Source organism: Corvus moneduloides, chromosome 3 (assembly GCF_009650955.1).
Source record: "Corvus moneduloides isolate bCorMon1 chromosome 3, bCorMon1.pri, whole genome shotgun sequence".
NCBI lineage: Eukaryota > Metazoa > Chordata > Aves > Passeriformes > Corvidae > Corvus > Corvus moneduloides.
Genome location: NC_045478.1, coordinates 60082822 through 60110126, shown reverse-complemented (window position 1 = coordinate 60110126; position 27305 = coordinate 60082822). Strand labels below are relative to the sequence as shown.

General features: G+C 45.1%; 2 protein-coding genes across 2 annotated transcripts; one reads left to right on the top strand and one right to left on the bottom strand.

The window, feature by feature from the left end:
* Positions 1-1513: 1513 nt before the first annotated feature.
* On the top strand, positions 1514-10783 carry LOC116440727 (solute carrier family 22 member 2-like). The gene is made up of 11 exons (XM_032101811.1): positions 1514-2082; positions 3410-3513; positions 4121-4275; positions 6384-6552; positions 7479-7593; positions 7701-7807; positions 7924-8138; positions 8394-8502; positions 8880-8992; positions 10040-10139; positions 10634-10783. Exons 1-11 carry the CDS (start codon positions 1672-1674, stop codon positions 10698-10700), a joined length of 1665 nt encoding a protein of 554 aa, XP_031957702.1. The 5' UTR covers positions 1514-1671; the 3' UTR covers positions 10701-10783.
* Positions 10784-13324: 2541 nt separating this feature from the next.
* Positions 13325-26330, bottom strand: LOC116440729 (solute carrier family 22 member 2-like). Its single transcript, XM_032101813.1, is given in 11 exon segments — positions 13325-14355; positions 15318-15417; positions 16384-16496; positions 17168-17276; positions 18691-18905; positions 19077-19183; positions 19636-19750; positions 20595-20763; positions 21556-21710; positions 24377-24480; positions 25920-26330. Coding segments are annotated over 11 exon segments (1665 nt in total). The 3' UTR covers positions 13325-14288.
* Positions 26331-27305: the final 975 nt, after the last annotated feature.

Genomic DNA, 27305 nt, shown 5'->3' with positions numbered 1-27305 from the left:
GAAACCCACCTGCCTGGCACACTCCCACCCAGCCTCCTTTGGGCTGGCTGCAGAGAGAATGGTGGGAGATGGGGAAAACTGGCCCACTGTTCCTTGAACTTTCATGGTTCAAGGGAAACTTTTACACACCATTACCAACTGTTTAAATCATACTGCTTGGAAAAGATGTGAGGGTTTTTTGGGTGTGTTTTTAAGATGCAGCCTAATGCCTTAGCTTCACCCACTTCCCAGGCAAGCTTTGGCTTCAGTTCCCTTGGCCCCAGCTGACTGCGCACATTCTCCTGCTGAGGAAGGCTTGCAGGGACTGGCTCTCAGTGTGGTGACAGCTGTGCGCTTTTGCATCCGTGTTTCCCTCGCCAGCTCCACACGGAACACCTGCAGCCAGAGAGGCAAAGGTCTGTTGTGGGGTGGTGCTGTGCTAGGCTGAGGGTGACACAGCTGTGAGTGGCCAGGAGAGGAGTTCTTGTTAACTTGGTGTAGATGTTCCTGATGGAGAAGAGGATGAAGCAGGAGAGGAGAAATTACATCTGTGTGATGTGGGGAATGATCTTGAAGCGTTGGCCTGCAAAGCAGCTTTCGCAGCTGCTCAGGCCACTGTTGGTCTGTAGATGATGAGCAGCAAGATCAAGTTCTGGTTTTTCGGGAGTTTTTTTGAGTGTATTGTGTCTTTAAATATTTTTCATTGTTGCCTAAGCTATTCAAATTGCTTTCTGGGCAGTTTTTCACTTTTTTAATGTCTTTTAAATGTTACCTTCACTTATGCTTTTCTTTCTGATGGAAGGCTGCTGTTGTCAGCAAAAGATACGGGAGTAGTTGGTATCTATCCATAGGCAGGACAATGTACCACTAGAGCCTGATATAACTGCATTTATTTGGGGTGCCTGCAATAAAGTCTACCTAAAGTCTTCTAGGTCTTCTATGGTAAAAAAATAGGTGTTTTGGCCATAGATACTGTATATTGTGGCTTCCCACAGCTCTTCCCAGTGCATAATTCTGTAGTGAATGCTTTTTCTCTTTTGTATCACTACAAAAATATGGTCAGGTGAAAATTGTGTTCCCTGATACAGGTGGGGAGAGGTTTTCCATGGGAATGGAAGAGTGTGGAGGGTGAGGGATGAGACACACATGATACAGGAATTTTCAGGAAAGCTCTTCCTTTACTGCTATGTGGCTCAACGTAGAGACACTTCTTTTTCAGAGTGTACCCACCTATTTTTTACAGATTCTGGTTAAGAAGCTTTGCTCACATGTGGTGCCCAGCCATTCTGCACTAAACCCATGTGTTGCTTGTATGTTGGTAGAATTTTCCATCTATGTTTGCTCTTTAAACATACCTATTATTTGAGGAGCTGACTTGCCTAATTAAACAAATAATCCCAAAACCCCCAACAAAACTGAAGGCCTGTGGCCCATAGGGGCTTTTCCAGAGAACAGGAACATATAAGCGCTCTGATTAGGGGTTAAATGCAAATTCTCCCTGGGTGAATTAAGGTCTGATTTCAGATGAAACAGAAAAAATAAAGCTTGCAACATGTAGTTTAATAATTTATAGAGTTAATCTTGACTTTTGGTCAAATATCTTTGTTACTTAAGTAGCTTTGCTGCCAACTAAATATATCAGTTCTGTAGAGAGGACCTAGTTGAGGTTTTTTGTGTGGTTTTGAAGCCAAAATGCCAACCCTAGATGACATTTTAGAGCACGTTGGAGAGTTTGACAGGTTCCAGAAGCAAACTTTTTTGGTCCTGTGTTTGTTATCTGCTTCCTTCACCCCAGTGTACGTGGGGGTCTTCTTCTTTGGGTTCATTCCTGAGCATCGCTGCTTCAGCCCCGGGGTGGCTGAGCTGAGCCAGCGGTGTGGCTGGAGCCTGGAGGAGCAGCTGAATCACACGGTTCCCGAGTGGGATGGCCACGGGGCCAGCTTTGACAGCCGCTGCAGGAGGTACGAGGTGGACTGGAACGCAACAGGCATCAGCTGCACTGACCCCCTCGGCAGCCTGGTGGGCAGTGGGAGCACCGTCCCCCTCGGTCCCTGCCGGGATGGCTGGGTCTACAACTCCCCGGGGAGCTCTCTCGTCACCGAGGTAAAAACAGCCCCCTTTGTCCTGTCCCCTCTGTTACAGACAAGGTGAGAGGTGTGGGAGAGGGTTGGTAGAGCCTTGGCTGTGTTAGAATATCGCCTACTTACCTGGAGAAAGGATTGTCTCTCACTGTGAACTTGCGCTGGGGGCTTTACAAGTCATCTTCCCTCTGTCCTTGCTGTGAAGTGTTGCTTTGGCTGCTCGGGAGGCTTATATCTCCAGCTGGGGAGCAAAGCATGTTTCAGCAAATAAATCCCCAGGTAGATAAAGTCCAGTTCTGAATGAAATTCCTGTCACATGAGTGGTCCAATTTGTGAAGGTGTGTAAACAGTGCAGCTTGCAGGGCTGCAAACAAAACTGGCCAATGCAAAGATCTTTATTTCTTTCCCCCATCCTCTTCTTTTTTCTCTTTTTTTTCCTTTTTTTTTTTAAGGAAAAAAGTCTTTCGAAGTTGGTTTCAAATAAAAATGAATGTCAGTCAGTGTGGGGGAAAGGTAAATGTTTCCCACAATTAAACAGCATTAGTCAGGAATAAACTGTAGAAAAGCCAATGACTTTTATGTTCTCAGGAGGAGTGAATAAACTGAAAATTGTACTTAAGCTACTTAGTGTACTTTAGCAGTTTAGGTGCTTTAAGAATAAACCAGTAACTGTGATGACAATCTTGATTTCATCATAGAAAGTTCCACCAAATGTTTCCACCAATGCTGCAGAGGTGGTGGTAGTCAGGATTCTTTCCCCTGTATGTATAACGAACACAGAAACAAAAAAAAAAAATCCGTGCCTCAGGGCAGATGTAGATACTTCCACCCTCCTCCAGGAGACCAGTGCTCCATGGGAAGCTGGAAAAGGCAGGCTTCTGAAGGCATCTAGGATACTTTTAGTGAAGGCATCTAGGATACTTTTAGTAAAGGCATCACACCTAGTCCTGAGTGGTGTGCGGGTACTTCTGTGTCATGCCAAGGTATGAGGCAACAAGAACTGCTTAGAAAGGTTCACCATCAGCCACAAAAAAAGTCTGTTTGAAAAACTCAGGGTGATGATGCTTATTTGATCAATGAGGGCCAACACAGGTTAGGGTGCCAGTTTTGACAGACAGTAACTCATGTTCTTTCCAGAAAAGAGAGATGAGACATGAATAGGAAATGCCAGTAAACTGCTTAAGGGCTTGTTCCAGTTTTTAATGTTGGACAATTAGTTAAGTTAGTAGGATTTCTGTGTGCTGACAAAACAGGCATTGACCCAGAAACAAGTTTAAATCTTTAACTGAAGTGAAGGAAACTTGTGGATGTGAGCCATTTCACTTTTTTGTCTCTGTGTGCTCCTTTAGTTTGACCTGGTGTGTGAGGACTCTTGGAAATTGGATCTCTTTCAGTCATCTGTGAACGCTGGGTTTTTTATTGGCTCCATAAACATTGGCTACATTGCAGACAGGTATGTGTGGGCTGACAATAAAACTCTCTGACCTCCCTTATCCATGTTCAGCAGCCAAACTTAGGTAAAGGTTGTGCAACTGATACCATCTCTGCTCTTCTGAAAAGAAGGTCATCCCCGTGGATATTCAGTTGCAGCATGAGCCAGTATCCTGCCTTTTAGGTTATACCTGGTGCTGAGCACAGATCTGCTCAGCAAGTCCTGCAGAGCCCACGAGGATTATTTTAGAACTGCACACCCCAAACTTCCTACTGTGCCACATCAGAACCCTTAGGTGTTAACCAAAGCCAGGAAATGCTGGTTTGGAGCTCCCACTTTATATATATATATATAACTCATACTTATTTTTCATTCCCAATGTAATAGATGTCAATGTGGGACTATTCTTTTTTTCTGAAAGTTTTTGTGGAATTGCAGAGCAACTGGCACAGTAACTTTTCATGGAATAGAAAAGCAGAATAATGAGTAGTGGGCGAGGAATAAAAAGCATGTCTCTATTTTGCATAGCAAAATTGGATTTTTTCCCCAAAGATACACAAAGCTCTTACTGGTTTAAAATGCTTCCATGACTAGTGGTTTGCTTCATGCCTATTATTTTCCAATCCAGGTTTGGCCGTAAATTTTGCCTTTTAACGACAATCCTTGCAAACATTGTGTGTGGAATCCTTCTGGTCTTCGTGCCCACCTACCTGTGGATAGTCATCATCCGGTTCTTGCAAGGGCTGGTCAGCAAGGGCTGCTGGACTGCGGGCTACATCCTGGGTGAGTTCAGGACCTTCTCCCAGGAGCAAGACTAGCTGCAGAAGATGGAGGAAACAAACTCGACTCCAAAAAACTTGAAAAAAAGCCATTTAAAAAAAATGCCTCCCATAGTGTTTTATTAAGGAGTTTTCTCCCTCTTTGGCTTCTCAGGATGTTTTCAAGCACTGTCATTAGGGAGAAATAGCAGTAGCCTTCAAAGCTGGAGCAAATGGTGGTATATTAGGGCTCTTATGTAGAGATAGGCTTTCCCCTATGGCACAGCTCACCTTTGCAGATCTATCTGGGCCCCATGGCTCCTCTTCCTCTCGTCAGGCTCTGGCTGGGGAAGGTGACTTGGCAGACCACAGCCCCTCTAGCCCGGGCAGCGACAGGATGGTGACAGAGGAGGCCATTAAAGAAGCAGGCAGAGGGTGGGGAAAACTTGCGGCATTTTTATGACATGAAGAGCATTAAAGGGCAAACAGAGGCTTCAGCATCTAAAAATATCTGAAGAACAGCATGTACTTGCTGATAAAAAGACAAGGTGTTTGTGTACCTGTGTGTATCCACTAGTCTGAGGGGAGGCCAAGCAGTGGAAGACCCAGCCTGTGTGGGTGCCTCTCCCAGAGCCCTGCACCAGCTGTGTCTGCTGCTGAGGCACGGTCGGTTGCCCATCTCAGGACAATTTTCTGGTGCAGAGTAGAGCTTCGTGGGACTTCTCTGATTTTTCTGGAGTGATGTTCAGTCTCCTGTCCAAAATACCCAACTGCAAGCAATCACTGAAGCAGCAGATTAAGTATTTTAAAAGCTGACTGATAGAACATTAACTGGGTTAGGATGTCAGAAGGCTCTACCAAATGTCTCTGAGAAATGCAGTTCATTGTCATAGTGGTAAAAATGTAAAAGTCAGTGCCCTAAACTTCCATTAAGTCTTTCAGTGGGGGCATCTTGCTAATGCAGTTATCCAGATGTCTCATATGATTAAAATAAAATAAAAGTACCTATTCCACAGTCCAGACTGTCTTCTGCTAGGACATGATTATTCCTTCCTGTGCATTTCTGGATGCTCGCTTGGCCTCTTAAATCTTTTCCTGGCACATATGAAATCTTCATCCCTTCTTCTGGGGAACTTTAAGCCATTTTAGAAAACGAAGTCCTTTTCAGGACAATGATTTGCCCTATCCTGATATTTTCTCTGTTACATCTTGTTACTCCTGAATTCTCTTGAAACTCTCTCCTGAAAAAATGCTACCCGGAAGCAGCCCCAAAGCTCTGTTAAACTTTCATCTTTTCCCTAAGGGTGGCCAATACTGAATGTCCAGGGAAGGATACAAGGACAGAACAACCTTGCTGTCCTGCTCTGCTGGGGCACTTGTCTGCCCTTCAGCTGCTTCCGGCTCAGTTCTACTGAGCCTGAGGAGATGTCTTTGTGCATCGTTTAGCTGAGCAGCATTAGCTAATCTGTGGTTCCAAAACTCAGCAGTTCCTTTGGCTGCTAATTATTTCCTTACTGTTCTTTTTCTAAAGAGTTTTCTTTCTTGGAATCACACAACTGCATGCAAAATGTTGAGTGTGCTTGTGCCTGCTGGCTGGAATAGTTACTTTTAAGTCTTGTTAATAGAGAGTTAATGTGTGATGTGATACTGTGATGCTGACTTGCAAAGTGCAAATGCATCCTGATGCCACCCCGGCCTGGGAGCTCTGTGCCATCCTGTGAAATTGGTTTTCCTTCTGTCCTCGGAGTGAGATGCAAGCCAAACTGCTGCACTTAGGAAACCAAATGTTCAGCTTTGTTGTTGGGTTGGAGACATTATGTATGTTGGCATTAGATTTCACAACAAAATCCACCTGTATGAATGCTTGATTTATGCAGAGATCTCCGCAGCAGATGTTCCAGGATGTCTCAGGCCAGTGTACTACCAGCAGCAGTGTTTTCTTCCCTACTGGACTTTGGGTGCCAGAAGAGCAAACCAGGGGATTTTGTCTGGAAGCATTATGCTGGGATGCCCATGATTACCAATGTTTCTCCAAGATGTTACTGTAGTGCTGGTCTTCCAGTGTCCCCTCGAAGCAGGTTTCTCCTGCGTGGAGCAGCCACGGCGCTCACCTGTCCGTGTGTGCCTTTGCAGTGACAGAAGTGGTGGGCCCGCAGTACCGGAGGACGGTGGGGATCCTCTACCAGGCGGCCTTTTCTGTCGGGCTCCTGGTCTTCGATGCCATCGCTTACGCCGTCCCTCACTGGCGGTGGCTGCAGCTCGCTGTCACCCTGCCCACCTGCTTCTTCCTGCTCTACTACTGGTAAGGGCCCTTTTGTTGTAGCTCTGCCCACGACCCAAAAAACCCGAGCTTCTCCTGCTTCCCAAGGCTTGATACTGAGAGAGAGTGGGCGCTCCTTTTTGGTTGTGCACATCTCTTGGTGCAAAGAGGAGGTTCACGGCAAAAAGGAGAGGGAAATAGGACCCCTCAGCAACTGAGATCTTGTTGAATCCTAGCCTGTGCACCTCACCTGACATTGTGTTTAAAAAGCAGACCACTTTGAAAAAACACTGGAGGAAAAGTGGATTCATATAATTTATTATTTTCTTTAAGCATTTCATAAAAGAAAATACATGCCTTGGCATAATTTAGTTGGCCTTACATTGTTAGCATGTTCTTTTAAGGAAAAAAGTCGCAGATTTTTGCCATCCAACCAAAAAAAAGCACTTGGGTACTCCTTCATTTTAGTTTCTCTCTTCTCTTTTTAATTGACATTTTTTGGTTTGAGTGCTTTGGATTTGAGAAATTGTCTGGATGGGTTAGGACTAGTAGAAAGAAATTTGTTGCCTTCCTTCTTCCATATTTTTGAATTGGTAAGCCAGTTCTATCTTGTTTACTACTTCTTAACCTGTAATAGCAGAAGTGAAAAATGGCTCCCTAAGAGGAGCTGGTTTGTGGTGAATGGGCTGCATAAGATGAGCACCACTCTCACTCAAAGCCCCTCCCTGACTTATCTTTAGTAAACTCCTCTTTGACCAAAGCCACTATCTCAACTGTTCCTCTTCCAGTCTCAGCCATGGGATACAGTACTTTTCCCCATACTGCAGGAGTGGGAAGTAGCTCATAAAACCCACCCAAACAAAAAAAAAAATCCATCTGCCTCTATTTAGTCCCTCCAAAGTCTCCATGCATGGGAGAACAGGTAGGCTTTATGTTTTGTCATGTAATAGCATCTACTCACATTGTAGGTGCCTCCCAGAGTCTCCCAGGTGGCTGATATCTCAACGAAAAAATGAAAAAGCTATGAAAATTGTCAGTGATATGGCAAAAAAAAACGGGAAAAAGATGCCTTCCCATTTTAAGGTGAGCTCAGGGTTTGCTTGTGCATGTAAGTAAGCAGCATGTGATAGTACCTTCCATCAGTTCCTCCCAGAAGAAATTTAATGTACTATATACTGGCTCTTCCATAGGATATTCAATTTGAAGAAGATGATTGTGGAAAGCAGAATCCCTCACTGATGGACCTTTTCAGGACACCACAGATAAGAAAAAACACACTCATTTTGATGTTCAACTGGTAAGAATATAACGCTAGAGAGCTGGTTTTGGAGTTCTGGATTTGCAAACTCCATCAGGACGCAGACCTCTGTTCTCCGACCGACTAACAAATCCAGGATGCTCTTCTCTGCCCAGGTTCACAAGCTCTGTCCTCTACCAGGGGCTCATCATGCACATGGGAATGGATGCTGAGAACATGTATCTGGATTTCCTCTATTCTGCACTTGTTGAATTCCCAGCCGCCTTCATCATCATTGTCACTATTGACCGTCTCGGGCGGCGCTACCCCTGGGCTGTGTCGAATGTGGTGGCTGGGGCTGCCTGCCTTGCCACAGCCCTCATCCCAGAGGGTAAGTCCCCTGAGTGAAGCCCTCTGGGGGCTTCCCACCCTGTCATCTGGAACCCCCATGCTTCTTTGTGAGGGTCCCTGTGCCACTGCTCATGTGGTGCTGACTGTTCCCTCACTCACACGGGTGAAACAAAGTCCCTTGAGAAGATCAACTGACATGGGATCAGAAGTCCCACAAAATAACACTGCTGTATTAATTGACACCTGCTAAATCACTGGGATACTTTTAAATGTGTTGAATGTATTTTCTCTGCAGACATGCATTCATTAAAAGTGGTTGCTGCTTGCATTGGGAGAATGGGAATTACAATGGCTTTTGAAATGGTTTGCTTTGTAAGCACTGAACTGTATCCAACTTATATCAGGTAGGTGTATCCTCTTCCCAGCTGGCATTTGGCCTGGAAACAAATAATTGAGGCTGATGTGTATGTTATGTTTTATGCTAAATTTAGTTATCCTCAAATGTGTCAGAACTACACAGGTACTGTTGAACATAAAGTAGGTGAAGCACAGCTAAAATGCTTTAAAAACATAGCTTAATAAAGAAAAGAAATGTACATTTACACAAGGGGAAACTCACATGAACAAAATAAAAGGAAACCTTGGGAGAACTAGGGTGGGTGAAGGATCTGAAGTCCCACAGAGTGCCTGGATCTTTCCTGTGCATGGGTGAGAGTTGTGATCCATCCCTTTCCAGCTGCAGTACTCTGACACTAACATGATCCCTTTGCTGCCAAACCAGGAATCTTGGGGTGATGGTTTGCTCCTCTTTGTGCGATATTGGTGGAGTCCTCGTCCCCTTCATTGTCTACAGACTGGTGGAAGTCTGGTACGATCTGCCACTGATTGTCTTCAGTAAGTGCCACCGCACCTCCTTGCCCAGGGTGCAGCAGGGGGACCCAAGTTCCAAAGGGAGGGAAAAACCACCAAGGCAGCTGCTGTAAATTCAGCAGAAGCCCATTGCTCTCTACAAGGCCTTAGCCTTCAGTTTATGACAAGCTGGAACTTGTTTATGCATTCCATGTCTTCCTTGCCCCTATGATTTCTCCTTGTATTTTAAAGGAAGTTAGAGCCAAATACACACTTGACAGATGGCAAAGGGCTCAGAAAAATTTTGATGAGATGAATATTTGATGGCTTCCATGCTGATCTACTGCTCTTCTGTGTATTATATTGTCTGTCCAGCAGTGAACCCCTAGAATTTCACATAATTGCCTATTTAATGGAGTACAAGTATGGCTGTTACGCTTCAGCTTTTCTGACACTTTAACTGGCTCTTCTCCAGCTATTTGGAAAGCAGCTGGTAAATAAATGCAAGATAAGTTTTGCAGACTAGTGACCTGAACTTTCAGGTCAGGGCCTGCAACATTTTTATGAATCTTAGGTCAGCACATTATTTATAGAAAAGTACCTTGAATGGCAATATGCAGATTTTAACAGACAGGACATCTAGAAGGGTGCTTAGTACATTAAAAATATTTATACCAAACATGTATGACCTGGATAAAAGAAATTATCAGTGGAGAAGTTGATCACGTTTTTTAGGAGATAATACATTCCGTACACGTTTTCTAATCTTATGTGAATAGCATAAAAATGGAATATGTTTCCTGGCATGCTCTATCACTAAAAAGACTTCTTTCCTCTACAAAGGAAGGATTGTCTGCCCTGTTAGAGGTGTCCTAGCTCAGTGCATAACACACAAGAGGACTTGGCTTGGCACTGTCTCCACAGGGCAGCCACAGCTTCCATTTTTGTACCAGCACAGCAGTTCTGCATATAGAGGCTTGAGGTGCACATCTTGCATGAGGAACAAAATAAAGTGCCATTGACAAGTCCTTTCTGTCTGGCAGTAGAAAGTGCTTGATAAATGCTTACAAGCTTTGTGCCTCTGTTTTGAAGCTGTTCTTGGTTTGACTGCGGGTGGATTGGTGCTGCTTCTGCCTGAAACCAAAGGAAGAGTTTTGCCTGAGACTGTGGAGGATGTTGAAAACTTTCACAGGTAAGTCATGATGATGAACTTTTAGCAGCTTTCACTTGGAATTGGGCAAAATCCTTGTCCAGAGGGAAGCCCAGGGATTACTTGGCTGCCTTCTTTGATTCCAAGAAGTTGCTGAGTAATTTCCAGACTCTAACTGGACAGATTCTGGACTCCTTTTACCACACATTTACCTAGGCATCTTGAAAACAAGTAGCCTAGGCCTTTACTGGCCTGTGAATAGCTGCACTTGCCTCTCCAACGTGCTGCAACACCATTATAAATGGCATTTGTGTTAAAAAAAACCCCTTAACAATTGAACAGAAAAAGGATAGTCTTGATAGCAGCTTCACAAGTGGTGCGTGGAGCACCAGTATCTGCTGAGGAGCCAGAACAAACTTAAAGGAATATATGATCATTTTCCTGGGCCCAAGGCAGAGCAGGTAAAGAACTTGAAGTTAGGTGCTCACTTAACACCTTCATTCCTGGCTGATGTTCATGTCTTGTTACCCTTGCAGGCAAAGTGCTCCAAAGGCCAAAAAAATCTATCTCCATGTCCAAGGATCAGAAGTAACACGTGGCTGAAGAAGGTGTAACTCTTGCTAGGTAGTCTTCTTTAGGGCAGTAGCACAGAAATGCCACTTAGAATAAATACCCCCTCAAAAGTCTTGCCTGTCTTATTTCAATTTCTCTGCATATCCTTTATTTACAATGTTTAGGGTTTTCTGATGGAATTGTCCCTATTGCTGCATAGCTGTACACCAAGAGAAACATATTTTAGGGCTGGGGAATTTTTGTATCACCTGTGTGGACTTCAACGTGGACTTCAAGAGATCTTAACTTGAAGGTGGTGGGATCCATCCCGACAAAACTTTGTAAGCCTCCATGAAGTCTGACTTGGTTTTTCTTACAAAGGGGCAGCACAATATAACAGAGATTTATCTCCATTGTAGAATCAAGGTAACTACAAACCTGGGTCAGTCGTGTGACGACTTGCACAGAGTTTTTTAAAAACTGATTTTATTTTCTCCTATTTTATTGGCTACTCACAAGGGTGGGCATGTGGCAACTCCAGAGCACAAAAAAGAATGCACAGGAGAAAGACTAATTTCCTTCATAAAGTAATATCATTATATGCGTGTCCTGTTGGGGCATTCTTTGGAATGAGCTGGGATCAGGCTTGGGGACTTGGAGGACCCTGACCAAGGGTCCTGTGCCTCAGGGAGCATCAGGGGCAGCACTGGGTCTTCCAGGAAATATCCAGCACCTTCACAAATTTCCTAGTCCCTCCGACTGAGTGGCTGTAACAGACCTGTGGTTGCAGATCAAAACAGAAACAATCCTTCTGTGGCTCCCCTTTCCTGTTAGTGTTGCTGGTCCCTGTCACTGCTGGGAAACACTGGTTTTCCATAAGGCTACTGTGAGCAGGGTATGAGATACCTCCGCCCAGTGATAATCAGCTGCAGGGAGAGAACTCCCAGCTGAGCAAGGCACTGCTGGACTCTAGCAGGCAGGGTGAAATTCCCCCAGGATTGCATCCCAGTGACCTTGCACCAGCTTTCAGCTGACCTGAGCCTCAGTTAATGTTCAGTGTTGCTGTGAGGGCCTCCAAGGCAGGGAAGCATGTTGTTCGGTGAGGCAGGGCCATGGCAAGGTTGCCCTGAGAAGGGTACAGACAGATCAGGAATGACATGACTTTGGTCTGGGCAGTTGCAAAACTAATATTTGCTTCAGGATCAGGGGGGAACAAGCTTGTGCTGAGAGGGCAAGAGGGACTGGGTGGGTGCAATTACCTGTCTGGTAGAGCAGGTGTCCTGCTGCAGCTGCAGACATGTCTCTGCTCTGCACTAATAGAAATCTATCAGAACTTCTGACTTACAGTTCTTTAATATAAAACCTGTTGAAAACTCTGCAGATAGAAAACAGGGGAGGTAGCAACAAGTCAAGCAAAGCAAATACTGAGATGAATAAATGAGTAACTAAAAAAGCTGCGTCCCAAGACCCTTACCCATCCCACTGGTATTTATTTCCATAAGCACTGCTACTGCCACAGCAGGAGCTACAGAGGTGGCAGGCTCTGGTGTGCCTTTGCTTTGCAGTCACCTACAAGTGATAGTGGCATCTGCTTCTGGTGGCAGCTTAATAAACACTAGGGCAAATGTCCTTCACTGATTTCCTTGCTGGTGACCTTTGTCCATTCATGGATTACTTCCTGGAGTTGGGAAGTCAAAGAGATGTGAAAGCTGGTCCAGCTGCAAATGGCTGCTCTCAAAATGTGGAGCAGCAGCATTGCGTCCTGGTGGGGTGGCAGGAGTGTGTCTCCCCCAGACTGTGACTGAAGCTCACATCCTGCCTCAAGTCACACAGTTTGAGCTTCCCTTCCCCTTAAGAGCAGCTGAAGCCTGTCTGCTCCTGGGGCTGCTGGCGCATAACCAGCCCAGTGGCAGGGCTGTCCTTGGAGCTTGGGAAGGAGTGCTTCAGGACCAAGCACCATCTGACTCTGTCAAGGAGCCTGGGAGCATGTAAACAGGGCAGGTAAATGAAAGTGGGACTGGCCTCTTAAGAAGACCCTGTCCCTCACCTAATTACTTAAATCTGGACTTTATATCAACCGTGCCCGAAGAGAACATAAAAGCTCTGTGTTTTGGGGTACCCACCCACCAGCTGGGTTTTGGGAAGAATTGCTCTTTACTTTTACAAAGTTTCTGGTGTTCTCCATGGCAGCCTCTGATGGGCAGATGATCTTGTGGCCAAGGGCTGCACCTTTCTAAGCGCTGTTCTTTTCCTCTGCTGTTGCTGTCAACACCTAAATCCAAACGCCAACATGCAAGGATAGCTGTTGTTCAGACACTTCGGTGCTCCTCTCCCATCCCTACCCTACACCACTGGGTTTCTTAATATTTTAAAATATTAAGAAACTGGGCCATTTCCCACAACTAGAACTGGTCAGGAGGCAAACTCAGATCCAGAGAATGTATACAAGTTGATGACTATGCTGTGAATCACAGCTTCCCAAAAGCTGTGGAGAGGACTCTTCAACCTTCAGAGGCACTAGCGCAGTGATTCTCCAGCATGGTATGGAGGGAGATCAACTTTAAAAGCCATATCCTTTTTTTGACTTATCTTTCCCCCTGCCTCAGTCCTTTTTTCTGACAGATATTTGGGAGTTTGGCCATGTAAATAATCAAGCTCTGAGCATTAGGAAAACGTTCATGCATAAACACAAACTTTAATATGTTTTAATATGCGGGGCACAGTGTCCTGTTACTGTTTGTGCTGGTCCCAGGGGGTGACGGTGGTGGGGCTTCCTGCCCCTTCCCTGTCACTGATCCCGAATGCTGATGCAGTTGTACGCAGCCCACCGCATCCTGAGGCTTCACTGCCTCCAATTCCTCATTTTCTTCCTTTTAATTTTCCAGCTTGCCTAATATCCAGTCAAATTATGGAATACCAAATCTTAAAAGTCAGCTTGGACTTAGAAGTGCTTTTTTTTTTGTACTTATTTCTCTGGAAGAAGAAGAGCGAAACTAGGAAGGAAAAGGAGCTTGTGGATGCCTCAGGCTCCCACAGTGGTCTCTACAGTGGCAGTGCTCGCTGCCTGGGTGGCAGGAGCTGAATCACAGAGCTGATCTGGGAAGCAGGAGCCATAGACCAACCAACAGCACCAAGATTTTAAGGGATGTAGAGGGAATTGCAGCAGTAAATCAGATACTGTGTTACTTTTGTGCAGAGTCAGGTGTAGCTTGAAGGAAGTGAATTGGGCTCATGACTGCACTCCTGCTTGCTATAGAAATGAGCTGTGAGTGAGCAGCCCAAAGAGATTTTTAGTTTTATAAGAAGCAGAAGGAAGTGTTCCTTTATGAATTTCCCACTCATGTCATATGAGGTGCTGCTGCCAGATGGCCTGAGACACCAGAGACATGAAAGTGTTCAGGAGGCAAATAGAAAAAATTTGCAACATGGTCCATGAGGGAGTGAAGCAGAAATGCTTCTGGCTCCAGAAGTCCCCAAGTGTCAGAGTGCTGGCAGCTGGGGGAGTGCAACAGGGAAAGATCATCACAGTGGGATGGCTCATCCTCTGGATGTGGGATGAGGTCCGGGCTTGTGGCTGCTCTGCTGGCCCTCTTCTGCCTCCCTGCCCCAACAAAGGCAGATCCAGGGCAAAATGAGCCCTTACTTTGGGGCAACTTCGGAAGTCAGAACGTGGAGATAAATGGTTTTTTCTTTACTTCTCTCCTGCCTGTGGAAGGAAAGGGGAAAAAACAGATGATGTTCCTGGTGTTTAACAGCATGATCTGCCACATAATCCATATTCTTGCATTCATTCAACAAAACTAGGTTTAAGTGTTATCTTGGCACTGGCAATTGCTCAAACGAGGTTAGGCTACTTTGAAGAGCAGCAGAGTAAGGAGCAAATTTGAGACTTTCTGTGGCCTCATTGCAACTGTGCTGCTGTCTGGAAATCATATCCCAACGGTACCTTTAGAAACTTCAACTCCAGCATTTCCTACTGTAAAAACTCTTATTCTAAGTGGATTCTAAAGTGACATCTGGGTGTGTGGTTGCATGTATGATTTTCCTAATGTTTCCTAGAGGCATGTTGTCCCTGCTCTATGCTGTGCTACATTGCCATCTCTTTCTGGCCACGTTAGGTCCCTTTTTTCCCACACCCAGTTTTTTACCAGGCCAAGTATTTTTTGGCTTCACAGGAGCTTCAGTAAATTTAAGCAACCCTTCCAGTGTTTGTGGAGCTCTACCCCCAACCCTGGGAGGTGCTCCAGAAGCTGCAGGTTGAGCCAAAAGGCAAGAGCACTGAAACCACAGGACAGTCACTGAATTGCTTCCCAGATTTAAAACCACATCTCAGCCAGCTTTGTCCTTGCTGTGAGAGCATCTTTGGGGATATCAACAGTCCCCTCACTGATCAATGCTTTTCAGGTGGCCCATGGCACTACCTTCCACACCTTTTCCCAATGTCTGGCTCATATGTAAGGTGTTTATGGATTCCAGTCAGATCATACAGGAGAGCCCAGAGCCCAATATTGCAATCAGGGATGTGTCACCCACCAGCCACCAACTGTATTTATATGGATACAACAAAACCCAACAAATCTCCAGATATGTACAATAAATGGAGATTCTAAAGCAGATTTTGCAGATGTGAAGGTGGGTTGCTTTAGAGGACATTGTTTAACACCATACCTGTGCAGATTTTCAGCGTCTTCAATGGTCTCAGGCAGAGCTTTTCCCTTCATTTCAGGTAGGAGCAAAACTAAGCCACTGTTGATTAGAACAATCACAGCTGCAAGCACAGAACAAGGATCACAAAGGCAGTGCAATTGTCATGCCTATGTTTAATTTCAAGTCACTAATTAATGCCCCAATGGACAGACAATGTCTGCCCCAATGGCAGAATAAGGGTGCCTCAAAGTAATAATAACACTTGGATTTTTATCTGCATGATTCTTATTTGTCAGAGTAATTGCTGACATTTCTGAGGTACATCTGAGCCCTGGAAAGCTGTCCTGAGGCACAGACCCAGGAGGGAGCCTGGCTTCCTTGCTTCAGGCACACAGTGCAGAGGAAGCAGGTTTTGCTTATGATTGTCCAGCTGGCATGGGATTGAGGTGACACTGGCTAGCTGTCATCACTACTTTTGGCTTGATTAGGACATGCATGAAAGGTTACTACCAGTCCACCTGGCCAGTTTCACCTTCTGATTAGTTTTAGACCTTCTGTGACCCTACTGAAGGCAGATGGTTCATGCAGGCGCACAGGTTTGAGTATGTGCAGCAGCTGGCATTCAAGGCAGCCCTTTTCTTGGGATAGAAACCTTAACATTAGGGCTGACATGCTCCTTTGCCATCCTAAATTGCCAGGGCATCCTTGATAGACTGGCCACCCTGAGATGGAGTATAACTTTTCTGCAGGGAGACAAGGCCATGTTGCTGGGACCTCAGTTCAGGTAACCATGCTGCCTGTGAGAGGGACAGAACCCAAAGTTTTTCCTCCCTTGGAAAGGGCTCAGCAGGAGAAAGTCAAAGCTTGAAAGGGCTATCCCAAAAGCATGGGGTCCCCTTCAGCACAGAAGAGGCTAAGAGGTGACTTTGCTACCACTTCCAAACACCCAGGTGAACAGACTCACCAAGCTGTATCTTAAACGTATGTGTATGCATCTCTCCGTGTTTTTTTTTTTTAAAGACAGAAAATAAACCACCAAACTAATTCATCTCAGCTTTGGCCAACCAACCCCTCTTGCAGCTCTTACCAAAGATGACCAGGGGCAGTTCATGCCAGAGGTCTGCCAGTCTGTACACAAGGAAGGGTGTTATGATCCCACCGAGGTCACACAGGGAGGAGCAGACGAGGACTCCCAGGTTCCTGCAGTGCACATGCAATACACACACACATCACCAGCTCTGCCTGGGGCTGCTCTGCACCCCACAGGACACACAAGGGTTCACTCAGCCCTGCTGCCAGATGAGCAGGCCAGCACCCTGTCCAGGATTTGCAGCTGATGGGAAAAGAGATGGGCCATGAGCCCTGGAAAGAGAAGAGAGTTAACACCCTGGGGCTTAGGAAGAGACTTGGAAAGACCTGGCCCCTGTAGTGGTGAGTATAATCAGAAGAGAGCACAGGCAGAGCATTCTCACAGGGAGACATACCACGAGATGAATTGGGTGAGGGGAGGAGGGTTAGACAAGGTAAGACATTAAGACTAGCCCTGTAGTGGAGAGGTCAATGAGCCTTTGACTTCTGCTGGTACACTGAGGTGCACTGGATAGGGAGCATGAAGGCTGTCTGGGAAGGTTTCTTACACATTCCCCCAGAAAACTGCCCAGTGCTAGGCTTGGAAGTGGGGAAGGGGCTTTGGCCACGGAAGGAGGTGGGTTTCTGCTATATCACTCAGTATCCCTCCTCCCCCATTTCAAGGTGTGCTTTATACAAGCAAATTCCTCTTCCATGACATCCTTAGCTGTAAGCCAGTCTCTTGGTCTGTCACAGAGAAACACCCAGTGCTTTTACCTGCTGACAGAAGGTGGTGCACTTACCTGAGAAATGTTGGATACAGCTCAGGATTTGCCACACATATAATTTCATAGCACATGGTAATTCCCATCCTGCCCAAGCAAGCTGCAGTCATTTTAAGCCAATAAAGACCTGGAAAGACATTGTGCACATTGAGGTTTGAATACAAAACTATGGTTTTCTTCTGCTCTTGACATAAAACAGCATTAAATATTTAATTTAATGAAACAGTAAAGCATGATGCTGTTGTTTCACTCAACAAAGAATTTAGAATGTAATTGTCTTTTGATTCAAGCAAATAACCAAGACGTGAGACTTTGCTAGGCTGCTGTCACAGAGAGGAGAAATTCACGACACAAAGTAGTTTGGGTTATCTAGTGTGTTAAACAAAAGCTTACACAGGACACCACTTGTTGCTTGCAATAAAACTTAACAGAGGGCATTGTTTGGTAGTTGAAATCTGCTTAGCAGGAAGGTACTCTGTACCTTTGCACAGAGGCTTGTGATGGCTTTCAAGCTGGGACAAGTTTGTGTTTGCCTCCCCACCTCAGAGGGTGATCTATAAATGCTTTCACACCGGCAGATGTCTGCTGCAAATAAACGAATGTCCTAGCCCTACACAGAGAATCAGCCCAGGACACCTCTGTCTGCCACGTGGGGTTTTAGGTCCCAAGTCATCCACACCTCTGTCCCCAGAGTGAGGTGCTCTCTCAGGCACTACTGCGCCCCATGCCCTGGCACAGGCAGCAGCTGTGGGGCCACAGGACTCCCACTCCTGCACTCCCTCAGCAGGGCTCTTGCACCTTGCACAGCAACTGCGCTCCCCAGTTGCTTCCTAAAATGGTTTTTCATTGTCTGGGTGCTCTGGGGTTTATGCATATAACATTTTACTATAACATTTTGTGTGTTTGTTCTTGTCTCCCCAATGAACTCACAGTTGTGTGGCGCTGTAGTGGCTGTAGTTTCAGTCTACTTATATTCCATAAAACAAAAGGAATGGAATTTCATTTGGTGGCCCTTAAGTGATGCACTGCTTTGAGACAATGATCATGGAGCAGGCGCTCAGCTAAACCAAAGCCGAGTGTCGGTCACCGTGGTTGTTTGACATCCTACATTCATGGCAGCAGCACTGATGGCAGAAAGCACTTACTGTACCCAGACATTGTTTAAGTGTGTGCATGTGCCTATACATTTTTCCTTTTTAGGAACAGAAAGTGTGGGGATTTTTGGATGAAACCCCTGAATCGTGCATTAAAATACAAACTTCTGGTCAGATAAAAATTGTGGACGTGTGAACATGGCATTCTTCATGACCTAGCACCTGCAGACTTATGATCTGATTTGATGCCATTTTGGAAATCTGATTTGCCCCATTTGTCCAGCCTCTCATTAGCAGGTATAAATACTGCTCCTTTTATGGTATTTGACTGGACTGGATCACAGTACCGACACGGGCCAGGTTATCAAGGATCTTTTTCTATTTTTCAGGGCAACAAGCAAGAGATGGGGAGAGAATTCCTTGACAGAGGAAGTTTGCAGAACTCACTGTCTGGCAGGAATGCTGCAATGAGGCAAGCAGCCCCTGTCATCACACTGGCTGCAGCCCAGGTGTGGCGACGGCCGAGTCGATCCAGCGTCAGCAGGAGGATGAAGGCGGCTGGGAACTCGACGAGAGCAGAATAAAGGAAATCCAGATACATGTTCCCAGCAGCTATTCCCATGTGCATGATGAGCCCCTGGTAGAGGACAGAACTCGTGAACCTGGGAAGAGAAGAGGGTGCAAATGAAGCCAACCCCCCTGGGAGACATTTTATGCAAAGAACTGAGATTTGCAGCTGGTCAGGAGCAAAACAGGCTCAAATCAATGACAATGATTTAATGACCCCAAATCACACACCTCCATTTGGGCTGCAAAAGCCTTCCCATCCTTACCAACTGTACATCAAAATGAATGTGTATTTTCTGATCTGAGGTGTCCTGACCAGGTCTAAGAATGAAGGTTTCAACTTTTCTCCGTCTTCCTCTTCGGAGCTGAGATTCTGGGAACAGAAGTGACAGGACAAGAGGTTACAGTGGGAGGGCGAGAAGGTGGTGAGAAGTACAGTGAATATTTTCCTTTAGGCTGATGGGAGAATGAGGGTTTTCATTTGCCAGTTAAGTAACTGAGGGCAAAATGACTTCTCCAGAGTACTTTGGGTAAAGGAAATATGAAAATTTATACAGACAATCTTCATATCTGTTGTAGTTGTGTATGGCATGAAGCAACATTTAAAAAAAAGTAATGAATAAGGATGTTCTGGAATTTAAAGTCATGAAATCTTCCAAATACTCTCTGTGAGGCTCCTAGGCAGTAAATGGGAACTCACTTGCCTTTGCTTTTGGAAGCTGCAATGATTTCGACTGCTCCCTGCTCTAAACCCAACACAATCCTAAACTCATAACATTATTTGTCTTGAAGCAGGCACACATGCAGCAAATGCAGTGCAGTCACCTGGAAAGAAAGAGGTGGCTTCTTCCTGTTTCCCTTGGCGATGCGCTTAATAACTTCCATAGCTTCATCATTCTGCTTTTGAGCTATGAGCCACCTGGGAGACTCAGGCAGACACCTGCAACACATATAAGCATGACAGCTACACGGAAGGAAAATGCACTTTACTGGTACCTGGAAAATGAACATGGAACTGAGTTGCTCAGGCTAGGATCCTACAGTGCTTTGAGGATTCACAGGGGGAATTGAACTCAGTGGTAGCTGTGGCTGCCAGTGATTGCACTCTGATTCGTGCTCCATTTGAGTGGCAAGGTAGCCTTGCCTGAATTTATTCTCTTTTTTTTTAAATCTAAACCCAGTTTATTATAGTTTGGAAACATTACTCTGAGATAAATTCTCTTGACAAGTTTTAGAAATAGCTAATAGTCTATGGATATAAAAAAGAATAGCTCAAAATCTGATTCTTAATTTCTACCATGTTAAAAATAACCTTTCAAAAAAAAAAAAAAAAAATCACATCCCAATTCTTTTCCCTGATCTAGTTATATTCTAAGAAGCATTTTTAATCAATTAAAAAAACCACAAACAACCCTGTGCTGATTGCATTAAAAAACCCAAACATCCAAAACCAATTATGATAGATGATTAGAAAACTCCCTTCCCACAGTAGCTCAAGGACTGGTCAAGAAATAATGACATATTATTTTGTGATGTGTGGCAAGGACTCCAAACACAGAAGCATTACACCATGTTGCAGGTAGCCCCTTGCTGTTAGGTGAGTCAGAGTAAACCCTTGGGCAGAGGGAACAGAAAAAGGCCAAATCTCTTCTAATATAATCTTGGAAATCCTATTTGTAGCACTGCAGCTGTTCTCTAAGGAGAACCTTCAGCTCTCAGCCACTGTCCCCTGATCCTGTCAGTGTGGTGTGGCATTACTGGGAGCTGCAACAGCAGGCACTTACCAATAGTAGAGCAGGAGAAAGAAACTGGGCAGCGTGACCGCAAGCTGGAGCCACCTCCAGTGTGGAAGTGCATAAGCCAGGGCGGTGAGGATGAGGAGTCCCAGGGTGAAGGCAAGCTGGTAAATGATGCCTGCTGCCCTCCGGTAGTCTGAACCAACAAATTCTGCAACTGCAAAGACAAGTCATATGAGCAAACATACGGGTTTGGAGAGCCAGGGGAGCATAACTCCTGCCAGCTGAGACCACGTGTAGCCCCTGTGCTGAGCTGTGTCCTTGGGTCATGGCACACGGCCATGGGTTTGGGTGGGAGAGCAAAGCTGGTCTCGGTCACAGGGCAAGCCCCAGCCCTGGTCAGCTGCGGACTTTGCCCCCTCCTTTGAGTGTCAGGCGCTCACCCATCAACACAGGGCAAAGGCTGCTCTCTTCAACCCACTCCTTCAAGCTGTGAAATAAATGGCAAAATAAAATCGACTGATGTGACTTGTTTACCTCCATCTCCCTCCTCCCATATGGCTTGGGAACAGAACCTCCCTACCCACCAAGCAGCTGAATCAGCACAGCAAAAGTCATTTTGGCACCAAGGCTGTGAAACATGAGTGTTGTCTTACATCACTGCTTGTTGCCATTCCCAGAAAGGTGCTACACATCTTCACAGTATTTTCAATTTGTTTGTGCCTCTAGACCTTGCCCATCATTTTGGCACGTGCTCTCCAAGCATGAACGTTTCTTAGTTTTCAGAGCTGTCTCTTAATTATTCCATTTATGTCTATGAGCTGGTGCAAGCTCGGGTCACAAGCACCTGCATTTAAGCAAAGAGGAGCAGTTTGGCAGTAAGTAGCACAGTGTCACTCTCTGCTCTCGTTACACACAGGGCTCAGGAAATCAGATGGCGTCAGTGGGGGTCAGCCCTGCTGCTAAACAAGGGTCCCAGCCCAGAAGGTGCAATTGCAAACTGTGTAACTGAGGACGTAGCCTGTGAGCTAGCCTCCCTTGCTGACCAGTCCCTGGATCAGGCGGAACGTCACCGTCCAGGTGTAGCTTGGTGCAAAGGCCATCAGAACCCCTGAAACCGCGTTGATGAGGACTGTGACCAGAAGGCAGAGTTTGCGCCCAAACCTGCAGAGGGAAAAAACGAAAAGAAAGAGGCTCATCTCCTGGGAGGGTAGGGTGGCAGACCAAAGGGTTTGAAGAGGCTGGAGAGGGTCTCTGCTCATTTTGAATAGGAGCCTATATCTGTTATTCCCCTTGCCACATTTTCAATCCCAATCTCCCTGGTTTTGTGTTTTCAGGTCATTGCTCACTTTTGGTTAATGACTAAGGCAATTAATTCAAGATTGCCCTGATATGGCTCCCCAACCCATCTTTCAAAGCTGCCAGCGCTTTTTAATGGGGATTTGTTTGCTAACTGTGATCTTTACATGTTTTATCAACCTTGGCTGACTACTGAGCTCTTCTTGAATAGGGTTTTGTACATCCCTGTTATTTGTCATTCCCTCCATCGCCGTGACTCCCTGATGGCTAGAAGTAGAGGGTTTCCAAAAGAAACAAGTGGGCTGGAACACTAGAAAAGCATTTGTTTTCTAGCTGAAAAGAGATGCATATTCTGTTAGAAGTATGAACTATAAAAACCATTGAATTAGTCAATATCCACTAACAAAAATAGCGCAATAATAAGTGCCAGCCAAAATACGTCTTTTGTTCTCCACAGTAACATCAGCAGATCCCATCACTCGAATTTCCTCCTCTCATGAGCCTGACAAACAGATATGTTTTACTTGCCTGAAAGTTCTACCCAAGGAAGCCTCATCAGACCACATTTGAGAGTTCTGGTTTTGTTTTCACCCTGAGCACAATACATTTTGTTATGGTATTTTGTGTTGCTCCCAGTGCAGGAGCAGCAGTGAGCTGGGACAGAGTGGTATGAGCAGAGTGAAGACCCCTTAACACTCTGACATATATGTGTTTTATCTTAGGAGAAATTATATCCTACTTCCTCATGTATTTTCCTACTTCTGCTTCAAAAAAAGCCTTTGTAAAAAGATCCTTCAGTATTTTGACACAGAGGGAGAGCATTTCGGATATAAGTGGCTATGAATTTGGAAGCTCTGGCTTTTGTTGGCTCTCAGCATCACATGGTGGCAAGAAATGCCTTTGCTAGTGAACATGATGGCATGGAAAGGTGATCTGAAATGTGGTGCTTCTGATGCTCATGGAATCTGCTCACTGCTATTTCATGTCCTGTTATGCCTGTAGGAGTGTGCATCACCATCCAAGCCTCAGTTCTGGGCAAAAGGAGGGAATGCTTTCAAATTTACTAGGAGATTAGTTAGAAAACAAGAATTTGGATTTAAGGGAAAGAAAGGATGAGGGGGGTGACAAACGTTTCTGATTAAAAAGAAGAAAAAAGAAACAAAGATCTTCCAAAATGCATGCAAAGAAAAGCCAAAATTGTCATAAATTTGTCCACTTTTGTCCTTGAAATCAGAGAGAGGACTCCACCCCAGGACTGAAGACTGGATGTAGTATTTTTGTAGTACTGCTGTAGCCATTTGATGTCTTTCACCTGAGAATCTCTTTTGCCAGAGGGGTAGCCACACAAGATGTGGCCACAAAAGGTTACTTTAGTAAATCACTATCTACTGATGAAAAATCCATTTAAGCAGAAAGCTTATAAAAAAGCTGGTCTGGCTCACTGGCAGCGAGGTAATGGTTTAATGAAGATGAGAAAGCAGTCTGTCCAATCTGTGCATAGATGGGCTTCTTCACAAGCAGATTTGTCTGCACAACCTAACTGATGGTGTGTTTGCCTGCACTGAAACTTGGGAGCAGGGACCAATGAGACAAACACAAGCCTATCCTAATTTTGTGACACTGCAGAACTACTACAGGGGATGGCTGTGGCCCTTCCCCCTTGAAGTGGGACAGTGAAAAGAAGGGAACAATAGCAGTATCTGTTCAACAGAGACAGTTTTGGGGCCAGTCTTGGAAGGAAAAGGCTATTGAGAATACAAAGTAAAAAAAAAAATTCAGGACAGACTGGATCTCCAGAAGGATTGTTCACTCCCTGTTACCTCCATTTCTTCAAGTTCCAGTCCCATTCTCTCTTGTTATTTTACTGAAAATTTTGGTAAATATGCAGAGGAAGATCAGCTACAAAGCACTAAATTTGTTCACAGTCTAACCTAAAAAAAAAAAATCCACTGGGCAGATATACAGCACAATGACAATTGTGATAGAAAAGAGGAAATGAGGGACAATAAGGTCTAGAACTGGCTAAACACAGACTCAGCTGAAAAAAAGGACAATCAAATAAAATTTAGGAAGAAACAACTACTTCTATTTCTGTATCTGAGAAAAACTCCTATTTTGAAACTGATTTATGGCCATCTGGATACTGTTAAAATTAATGTGGAACAAAATTATCACAAAGATGAGCAAATAGTTCTTGGTACAAGAGTTAAAATTTCATCTTTGACTCTGAGTTTGTGTTGCAGTTTGTACCTGTGAGAGAAAACAAAATCTCTTCACTTGTGTGAATTCCTCAGGGCTGTAAAAGTGGAGGGATACCTTGGCATTTCTGTGGATTCTTGGGGCAAAACAGCCTTTGAAAGCAGGACCTTAGAAACCACCACCCACCTCCCTTTTATGTGACACACAGACCTTCTCAAACAGGTTTTGGTTGCATTCATTTTCCTTCTAAATTGTGAATGCTGTTCAACAACATCAGAAAGCAAATAACCAGAGTAAAGGGTTCATCCCATACCTGTCTACACACCACCCACCTGTCTGCTATGTAGCCAATGCTCATGGAGCCAATAAAAAACCCAGCATTCACACACGACTGGAAGAGGTCCAGCTTCCAGGAGTCCTCACACACCAGGTTAAACTGTAAGGGCAAACACAGTTAGAAGCACAGGGACATTCCCTACAAACCATGCCTGTTTGAGAAGGAGGGAAACCAATGGCATCAGCGAGAAAATAGACTCCGGGAAAGAAACCCTCTAACCTCTTAAGCTGACATCTGCGATGCATCTTGTTTGGATTTTCCCAAACCTTGTGAAAAAGTTACATCCCGGAAAATTATTGCATAATGACACATATGGAGAGTGAGAAAGGAAGAAAACTCTGAAAGAACAAATAAAAAAGTTCAGAAAAATCTCATCCTCTTGTCCCCACCCATCTGCTTGAAATTTGGACGACACTTGGAGCATTGTCAGCTTCCCAGATGCCAAGACTATTTCAAACCATGTGTTTCCATGAACTCTGCTGGGATGGAGCCAGGAGCTGGGGTATCCCTCACCTCATTAGTACTGGCAAATGGCCCAGGATTGGGCTGACTTTTTTCTGCAGGGAAGGGGCACTTGCTTTTGATTTACAATTAACAGGTTGTCAGGGCACACCCAACAAAGGGAGGAGGGCAAATTGGTAATAACTTTTCTACAGCTGGAAATATTCACTCCAGTGTAATTAGCCTTCAGCCCAGAAAGAAGCATGAATGTATTTGGCTGCTTATTTAATCTTTTTCTAACCCAGACAAGTTTGCTGGGGCCACACCAAACAGCTCAGCTCAGTTTCCCGGGTGTGGAGGACAGCTGGAGTGCTCTTCTCTGCCCCAGCCCATCTGTCCCAAGAGAAAATGGAATGGACTTGCTTTGTAACAGTGATTATAGTGAAGCAAGGAAATATGAATGCCCTGCTCATGGAAGCTGTGAAGCATCCAGCGATGCACTGTTTTAAGATCAAGTTACACAAACATCTGCTAGGCATGGTTTAGGTATAGCTAATACAGATTTGGCAGTGGAGGGGAAGTAGAAGAGATCTCTTTGGAGATCATTCCTATACTTCAGGTCTCTACGTGGCTTTAAGACTATTAGTACTGGTTTGCATAGTTTTTATATTCTAGATCATCTGGTTTAGATACTGTAAATTGAGATAAAGCAGCACTGCTGTTGCTAAAGCATTATGTGAGAAATGTAGACCTGTCCTCTGCTTCTTGTTCATTATGGATGAGTATCTGGATTGTCACTCAAAAGTGCAGTTCCTCAGTCTGGGCTAAGGGGGTGCTACCCTCAGTTTGGTAATGGAAATAATTGTGAGAATAGCCACTGATGACAAGATTGCAGTATTATGCTGCCAAGAAAAGCGATAATTTCCCCTTGTTATGTATATGAATCTTTGATCTAAGTGCCTAGCAGGTTCTGATATTGAGTGTTTATTAGCAGTCAGACTCAGACAGTACACCAAAAGCAAACTTTATTAATCAAGCATATTGTATCTTTAAGCTGTGCAGACAGGAGTGATTTCTCTGGACAAGCTATGTCTTACCTCGGTGACGAGAGAGCTCCCCGGGGAGTTGTAGACCCAGCCATCCCGGCAGGGACCGAGGGGGATGGTGCTCCCACTGCCCACCAGGCTGCCGAGGGGGTCAGTGCAGCTGATGCCTGTTGCGTTCCAGTCCACCTCGTACCTCCTGCAGCGGCTGTCAAAGCTGGCCCCGTGGCCATCCCACTCGGGAACCGTGTGATTCAGCTGCTCCTCCAGGCTCCAGCCACACCGCTGGCTCAGCTCAGCCACCCCGGGGCTGAAGCAGCGATGCTCAGGGGTGAATCCCAGGAAAAAAATCCCCACATAAATGGGAGCAAAAGTAGCAGAAAGCAAGCATAAGACAAAGAGGACTTTCTTCTGAAAGAAGTCGAATTCTCCGACCTGCTCTAAAATGTCATCCAAGGCTGGCATCTTTGTGTGTCACAGATCATGAAAGTATCTAACTCGGTTGCTTCCAGGGCTTTGGACTTCACTGCATGCTTAAATAATAGCTGAAGTGTTTGCTTAAACTCACAAACAAATAATTAACTTTGTCAATTGTCAAGCCATGCATCTCAACCTTTGTTTCCTAAATGCCATTTCTAAACACACTTTGGCTCTTCTTTTTGACTTCTGTTGTTAATTTGTTTTATATATGACATACTTGAAATGCAGGATCTGGAGTCTTAGCTTATGGCCATTTCAGTCTGTCACTGAGAATCTGTCAGTGCACAGCGTTGGGCAGGTGGTAATTCCTCTGTCCAGTATTTTCAGAGGCCTTAAGTACTATGAAAGCAGTATGATCCTCTTCCTCATATACATATAAACTGAAGAACCTTAAAATTACAAGGGACATAGATGACTGCTTGTATGCTCTGTTGAGGGAATAGAAGAAAACAGTACAGCAAAAACACAACAGGGCAGATTTCTTTGAGGCACTTAGTGGTTAAAGAATAGTGTTGTGCCTCAAATGGGAGGCAGACCAGTCACTGCAGTGTGAGTTGGGACTTCTGAGTCAGAGGTGATCAAATGGAACTTGCAGGGGTTCACCTGCAGCTGCCTCACACTCAGGGAACTGAGAGTGGCCCTGAGACCGGTCACCAGCCCTTGCATGCCCATCCTGCCCTCTGCCTCCTGACCTGCCTTGCACCCTGGGGAGGCAGATGGCAGAGGCTGCTGCAAGCTGCAGCTCCATCTCATAAATGCTTAACAGCTATTTAATGAGAATTTATTAGACAATGCTAACATGTGTGATTAAGCAATGGAGACATCTTCAGCCTTCTTTACTTGAGGGGGTGATTAATGCTGTGTTCCCATGGCCATGGTTGCATAAGGTCCTTGCATGTCATTCCCCATTTCCTTCAATGATGGAGCACTGGAAGAATGATGCAGCTGAACATCAAAAGT